General features: G+C 51.9%; 1 protein-coding gene across 5 annotated transcripts in view; it reads right to left on the bottom strand.

Moving 5' to 3' along the window:
• Window positions 1–1,585: 1,585 nt before the first annotated feature.
• CLK2 (CDC-like kinase 2) overlaps window positions 1,586–7,419 on the bottom strand; it is a 9,526-nt gene continuing 3,692 nt past the window's right edge. For 3 of the 5 annotated variants that reach the window (XM_009995989.1, XM_009996003.1, XM_009996011.1), the window contains exons 4-13: window positions 6,913–7,006; window positions 6,498–6,564; window positions 5,360–5,476; window positions 4,963–5,129; window positions 4,414–4,508; window positions 3,945–4,074; window positions 3,241–3,323; window positions 2,959–3,038; window positions 2,654–2,744; window positions 1,586–2,226 (exon numbers count right to left, since the gene is read on the bottom strand). In XM_009995989.1, coding sequence (XP_009994291.1) covers window positions 2,044–2,226; window positions 2,654–2,744; window positions 2,959–3,038; window positions 3,241–3,323; window positions 3,945–4,074; window positions 4,414–4,508; window positions 4,963–5,129; window positions 5,360–5,476; window positions 6,498–6,564; window positions 6,913–7,006 — 1,107 coding nt within the window. In that variant the 3' untranslated portion in view covers window positions 1,586–2,043. Of the gene's footprint in view, window positions 2,227–2,653; window positions 2,745–2,958; window positions 3,039–3,240; window positions 3,324–3,944; window positions 4,075–4,413; window positions 4,509–4,962; window positions 5,130–5,359; window positions 5,477–6,497; window positions 6,565–6,912; window positions 7,010–7,419 lie in introns of all 5 variants that reach the window. The other 2 variants (XM_009995996.1, XM_009996018.1) reach the window with 2 other exon arrangements.

The following is a 7,419-nucleotide window of genomic DNA, read 5'->3' as shown; positions in this document are numbered from 1 at the left end:
CCGCCCAACGATGTCTCCCGAGCAGCCGGGCCCCCCCAGCAGGCCCCTCCCGCGCGTCCCTTGAGGCGTCACGTCCCCAAGCTTTGCCCGCGGGGGGTGGGCAGGGGTGCAGCTGTGTTACTGCACCCACCCCAGTGCTGCAGCAGACGCCATGGAAGTAAAATGGGCAAGGGAGAATTCGTGGCACAACAAGTAGCTGGGGAATTTAACTTCTGTGTCTTCTGGGCCAGTTCTTCATGAGGATCCCCGATTCTACCAGCTGCCTGCGGGCAGCCCTCCCACACTGCCTCCTGAGCTGGGGTTCCTCAGTGGCACAGGACATCCACCTGTACCTCCACTGAGCTCCTCCTGTACCAGCTCTCAGTGCTTAGAAGCAACTGCACCTCTCTGCTAAAATTATTATTTAGCCTCTGAACACAGAAATGTACACACAAATCCATGAGCTCTCACTTCAACCCAGACAGCTGGCACCCCAAGCTGCACTCTGCTGGGAAGGTGAAAACTGGGGATTCAGGTTTTGGACACCAGTGCGGCTTATTGATTTTTATTTTTATTTTTATTTAGTCAGGGGCAGACTGCAGGTATTATTTGGTCAGTGTAATTCTCATCCAGACTCCCTGGTGGCTGGCTGCACACACAGTAGGACACAGCCTTGCCCTGCCCCTGTTCTGGCACACAGCACCTGTCTGGTACAGTGCTACCACAGGGGGTAGGTGAAAGTTTCCAAGCCCCAGTTTCTTGGGTTAGAATCACAAGCTCATGAAGATGACTCCATGTCACCCCTCCCCAGAGCCCCCCCCACTAACTCCACTTGAAGATGGACTTTATCCCTCTGCTGGATGCCAGTCTGCCAGAGCCAGGACACAGTCTGCCACAGACAGATGGTGCCACAGCAATGTGACAAGCTCCTGTGGAACAGACTGTGTGTGTGTGTCTGCTGTCACTGACAACACCCAGCCAGACTCCTCCAGGCACACTGGCAAAGCATCTCCCTAGAACTGCCATCAGGCCTGCATCATGTCTATCAATTCCCACAGAAAAGCCCCAGCCTGGCATCAGAGCTGGTAGCAGCCAAAAAGGCACACACAGACACCTGAGTATGTCTGACAGCTGAACAGAGGCACTCTCTTCCCAACAGCCACCACCAGTAGCCAGTGCGCCACCCTGGCCATGGAACCAGAGGTTTCTCTAGCAAAGAGAACCCATACTTGGAAGTACCCACTGTCCCTCTTTTTCTGTATCCCACCTCACTGCTGATCCCAGGGCACAATGAAGGGCCAAGCCTGTTCTCCTGTCTTTCCCCTTCAGAATCTGCTCAGGTCCAGCTGCAGCTCTCTGAGGACCAAGTGCAAGTTCAGACACCAGGGAAGAGCAGTGCATGTGGACAGATATGGCTTCCTTACAGAAGTGTCCATCATGAAACACAGCTTTCTCCCCACCCAGTGTGCCACCCCTCCCTCTGCAGGGTGCAGCACACAGCCACTGCACATCAGGAGTACAAGGGACTGTCACAGCAGCCCCAAGAGGGGCCGCTGACCACTCCAAACCCAGGCCAGACAGTTCCAAACCCAGTCCAGGTGCTTTATTCACTTCATATTTATTTTTCACAAAGACTGTACAAAATTCTTATAAAACTCTGGTGTGGGGATGGGCTATGACATTGATCCAAAAAATAATTCCCATGCAGTCCCACCAGTTTCATAACTTACAAGGAGACAGATAAGCTACAGAGAGCTGTGAGTCCTGGGGTATTTACACTGAGGAAGGCAGGAGACAAAGTGACACATGGACACAGGTATGTACAACATGGACACACAGGCCTTCTCGCCTTATGGGAATGGCAGCAGCAACAGCAGGAGGTCAGGCCTGTGGTGCTGAGGCCTGTATAGAATATGAGCTATTTACAGTATCTCACATATTAACAGCTTTACAAACGTATCCAGAGGGTTCATGTATATAAAAAAAAAGCACCAAGTGTCTGAATAGAATTCGCATGGGCCTCCACGGGGGCTAGAATCTGAGGGCAGGTTGGCACCTGGGGCGTCACCGACTGATGTCTCTGCTAGAGTCCCACATTTTTGAGCTCGGCTCCATCTCCAACATGTCAAAGAAGGGGTGCTTGAGGGACTCGGCCAGGGTGATGCGCTTGGACGGCTCATACTCCAGCATGCTCTCAATGAGGTCGAAGAGGCGGTGGTGGTCCTCAGCCTCCGAGGTCAGGTACCGCTGGGGAGACACAGGAGAGGTCACGGCCCAGGACACTGCACCCTCTCCCATCACAGCACATGCCCTGGGCTGAACAGCTATGCTGAGCGAAGTCTGGTTTGTTCAGATCATCTCTCATCCTAGACCTGAACTCTGGGGCTGCTTTACTAAGCATGAACCTGCCAAGTTTTCACACCATCTCCCCTCCATCTTTCCCAAGCACTTCCTGAGGTCTCCATGCCCTCCTCCTCCACTTCAGATTAAGCTCAGCTTGACACAGTCTTCCTAGTCTGTCTGGGACAGCCAAGGCTCCTTCAGGAAGACACTGGTCTGACACTTGTGGTGGCCCAACCTTGCCCACAGAGGAATCTTCGCAACTGGGGAAGGCACTATAAGACTGCAATGAGAAAATGATCAAGCACCCAGGTGCTCTGCCCCCCTGTCTTACCCGCAGTGGTTTGCAGTTCTCCCTAACATAGCGGCCAGCAGAAGTGTTCTCGTCCCAGTCCAGGCGACCATGGTAGAAATATTTCTGTTTCCTGTCAGTGCAAGAGGCAAGAACAGGTTGGCACCCAAGCACAAAACATCTTGCAGCAGCAGCAAGAACCAGCCCTGAGTACACACTGCTCAGAACACTGCAACAGCATGGGCAGCTGGCTCAGCAGGCAGCTTCTAATCCCTCCAAGAGAATCACGACCACCGTGAAGCAGGAGAGAGCTGGGAAGCCTGGGGTACCCAGAGGGCCTTGCTCACCTCGTCTTCCGGATCATCCGAGAAGGAATTGGCCCCAAGATCCTCTCCATCATGGCCAGGTGCTCCCGGTTGTCATGTGTCTGAGAGAAAGAAACATAAAGGGAAGGCAGGGAATAGATCCCAGTGGTTCTGTCTCCAGCCCCAGACATTCCCCAGTTCACAACCCCTTGCTGCACCTTGGTCATCTCTACATGACTGTAATGCTGAAGGGAATCCCCTCCATGCCAGAGGGTCCTGGCCCTACTGACGAATAGCCAGCATCCTCTTTCATACAGTTCTCACCTGAAACAGGGTGAAACCCACATAATATTCAAAGATGATGCAGCCAATGCTCCACACATCACAGGGCTGGCTCCAGCCAAGCTCTAAAACACAATGTTTTTAAAATTAAAGATTCAGTTATGGCCTAGGGTTCCAAATCCCTCTCCCTTTTAAAACCAAACAACTAGGAAAACAATTCCCATTCCAGCCAGGCTGCTGATACAGTGGCAGCAATATAATACCCAGCTGGTAACAATGCCAGGACACCAACTTAAAAGTTGTAGACCCTCCCAGAAAACAGAGTGGACCATGCTAAACAAAGCCCCTCTCACCTCCCAGGGTAAACCCAGGACAGCTACTGAATGGAGGACAAATGCAACTAGCAACAAGACCAGAGGGCCTGGCCTGAAGCTGCACCAGGGGAGGTTTAGTTTGGATATTAGGAAACACTTCCTCATGGAGAAGGTAATCAGACATTGGAATGGACTGCCCAGGGAAGTGGTGAAGGCACCGTCCCTGGAGGTGTTCAAAGAAAGGCTGGATGTGACACTTAGTGCCATGGTCTGGAGATGTGGTGGTGTCAGGTCATGGGCTTGATGATCTTAAAGGTCTTTTCTAGCCTTGGTAATTCTGTGATTGATTCTGTACAATACAGCAGGCAGCACCCAGTACCCTTGAGGCCGAGGCCAAGGCCCGTCCCTGAGGGAGGACAGAGCAGTACCCACCCAGTATGACCTCTGGGGCCCGGTAGTGCCTGGTAGAGACAATTGTGCTGTGATGCTCGTGGTCAAATGTGGCGCTGCCGAAGTCCACCACCCTGATGGCCGTGCTCTTCACGCTCCGCTCATCCCGCTTCTGCTCGAGGCAGGAGGGCATTGGTTACTCAGGAGTTTCATGATGCAGACTTAGCCCCCTCCTTAGACAGCCAAGACTTTGCCAAGAGCTCCACGGGAGGGGAAGGCCATTGAGGTTGGTGCTGGCACAGCCCCCAGACAAATCACCACGCACTAAGCCTGTGGTCCCTATGGTTTAATTATCGTCTATACAGGCTGTTCATGCACGATGGCCCCAAAGAAGTGCATGAACGTTGCTGGTCAACCCCGCATCACCTGGGACTGTGTTCTGACCCCTCCCACCTGCTGACAAGGTCAGGAATATCAAGAGCAGGCCTCTGACATGAGGCAGCACCGTTACCTTTTCTAGGTTGTAGGAGAGTTCATAGTCAGAGTTCACGAAGAGGATGTTCTCTGGCTTGAGGTCAGTGTGGGTCAGTTTGTTATCATGCAGAACTGATGAAGCAAACAGAGTGGGGGTGATGAAACAGAAGCGAAGCTGCACCCACCCAAAGAGTGAACATGATCGATTCAGTGTTCTCACAGTGCCCACGTTTAGAGTGGGGTGTGAACAGCCAGGCCAGTCCAGGCCAAGATGCTCTTTTGGCAGAAACACAAAGATTTATCACATCCATCACCAGAACATGTGTGTGGAGGTGGATGCTGAAGTGCCCTGAGCTACTGCCATCCCACATGCATCAGAAAACTCTACAGTCAGGACAAGAAAAAGGATTCACTCCAAGCACACATTCACCACTGGAGGGGCAGGAAGGCTCAATCTCAGAACTAGGACAGTAGCAAGTACTGACTGCTTTGGGCCACCAGCTGCAGAACTGGTACAGGAGTTGGGAGCTTCACAGCCCTCCAGGTCAGCCAAGGACCAGTGCAGAGAAGAGCAGTGAACACTTACATTTCACAGCCTGGCACACCTGGTAGGCCATGCGCCGAACCTGGTGGATGGGGTAAGGCAGGTAGTTGTTGTCCTTCAGGAAATCAAAGGTGCTGAGCCCCAGCAGTTCGAAGGAGATGCACATGTGGCCATGGTAGTCAAACCAGTCAAACATCCTGACACAAAGACTGAGAGAAAAATTCCGATTCGGGACAGACCTGCACGCACCACTCAGCTCCTTTCTTTGCTCTGTCTGCATCCCACAGCAAGCCAATCCGCCTCTGAAAACCAGCTGCAGAGTTCAGCCACACAATACCATCTGCTGCAGAGTTCAGTCACACATCATCTCTCATCCCATCCCTGCAGCTGTGCTCAGGTGATACTTGTCTTTCCACTTTCACATCAAGAACACACTCACTTCATGGTCTCGGGATCCTTCTCGTTGATTTTCTCCAGCACGTTAATTTCCAGCCGAGCAGCCTCTTTGTATTTCTCTACATTTTTAATTATTTTGAGAGCAACACGTGCACCACCCCTGACGAGAAACAGGATGAAAACACAAGGTCACCCCTGAGCTGGGTCGGAGAGCCTGTGCTGGGCAAAAAGGGCTTTCTGATCCAGCCTCATCCTGTGAGTTCCCAGCATAGCCTTCCCTCCACCACCCCTGCCCATGCCAGAATCATAGAATATACTGAGTTGGAAAGGACCCATCAGGACCATCGAGTCCAATTCCTGTCCCTGTGTAGGGCACCTCAAGAATCACCTCATGTGCCTGAGAGAATCAAGGCAGGCATGGTAAGGGGCATGTGCTAAATCAGCACCTTTGCCCTCCCCACAAACAGTCCCGAGGCTCCCACCCCAACCCTTCTCCAACACATGGATGACCCACGAAGGTGTGTGCCTAGACCAGTAGAGGAACACTAGAAACCAGGAGACTCATTTTATAGAATCATAGAATGGTGAAGGTTGGAATAGACCTTAAAGATCATCAGGTTTCAACGTCTCCGTTATGAGCAGGGACACCTCCCACCAGACCAGGTTGCTCAAGGCCCCATCCCGCCTGGCCTTGAACACCTCCTGGGAGAGGGCATCAACCTCCCTGGGCAACCTGTTCCAGCACCTCACTGCCCTCATGGTGAAGAGCTTCTTCCTGATGTCCAACCTAAATCTCCCCTATTTCAGTTTAAAACCATTACCCCTTGTTCTTGTCACTGCCCTCTCTGGTGAAAAGCCCCTCCCCAGCTTTCCTGGAGCCCCTTCAGACACTGGAAGGTGCTCCAAGGGCTCCCTGGAGTATTTTCTTCTCCAGGCTCAACACCCCAACTCTCCCAGCCTGTCTCCAGAGCAGAGCTGCTCCAGACCTTTTATCATCTTTGTGGACCTTCTCTGGACTCTCTCCAACAGCTCCACATCTCTCTGTGCTGAGGGCCCCAGAGCTGTATGCAGCTCTCATTTTCACACCCAGGCTCCCAGCTCTCCCAGACAGCTCTGCTGCCCACCATGGTCTCTCCTTTCCCCTCCCTGCCCCACCCTCCCTGTCCCAGGAGCAGACATACCTCCGGTGATCGATGCACTGCACCACTCTGCCGAACGTGCCTTCCCCTAAGGTGCTAATAATCTCATCTGGGAGGGAGAGACAGAGAGGAAAGCAGATGAGAGGGTGAGCAGGACCTGGGTGCAGCACGTACACAAGGCAGAGGAGAATGCATTGCAACACCTAACCTGCACACAGCTGGAGAGACCGGCACAGCGGAAGGCTGACACCGGCTGCACAAGGCAACTGCCGTAATTCCCTGGCACTTCAGTAACAATACAAAATATAAACGTAGCTTTTAACAAAAGGGGAAGGAAAAGGAGAGGGTTTCTCTTTAATAAACAATGAAAATAAAATGAAACAGAAAGATAAGACAGATCTGCGACTGTGATGGGAGCTTAACTAGAGAGCTAAATTATGTTACGATTTGGCTGTACATCTTTCTTGTAGCCAGTCGCCGACGCGATAGATCAGATGCCCCTCGTCGTCGTCCTCCACACTCTTGGCCCTTCTGCTGCTCTGTCGACTCCGCTGCTGGCCCAGGCAGACAGGGAATTCATCATTCACCAATCAGATTTTCAAACCAGCGCAGCAGCCAGCGTCACGCATTGGTTGGTTTGGAAATTCACATGGTTGTTTGAGGAGGGGTTGCAGGAGGAGATTCCCAGCCAATTCATACGGCACAGAGGAATATATAACGATAGGGATATTGCAAGGGAACATGTCAAGATACAACACACTAGCTCAGAAAAGAAAAAAACAGTTTGCTTTTTGTTGTAGCGGAAAAAAAAAAAAAAGAACAAAAAAAGAACAAAAAAAAAAAAAAAAACAAAAAAAACCCCCCCCCAGCCACTGAATCCTAGCCTGGACAGGACTAGAAATCAACACCCTAGCCATCATCCCACTCATCGCAAAACACCACCACCCACGAGCCATCGAAGCCG

This window comes from Chaetura pelagica, unplaced genomic scaffold, assembly GCF_000747805.2.
Source record: "Chaetura pelagica isolate M959 unplaced genomic scaffold, ChaPel_1.0 scaffold270, whole genome shotgun sequence".
Classification (NCBI taxonomy): Eukaryota; Metazoa; Chordata; class Aves; order Apodiformes; family Apodidae; genus Chaetura; species Chaetura pelagica.
Note: the sequence above shows the minus strand (reverse complement) of the source record. Positions and strands in the feature narration are given on the sequence as shown.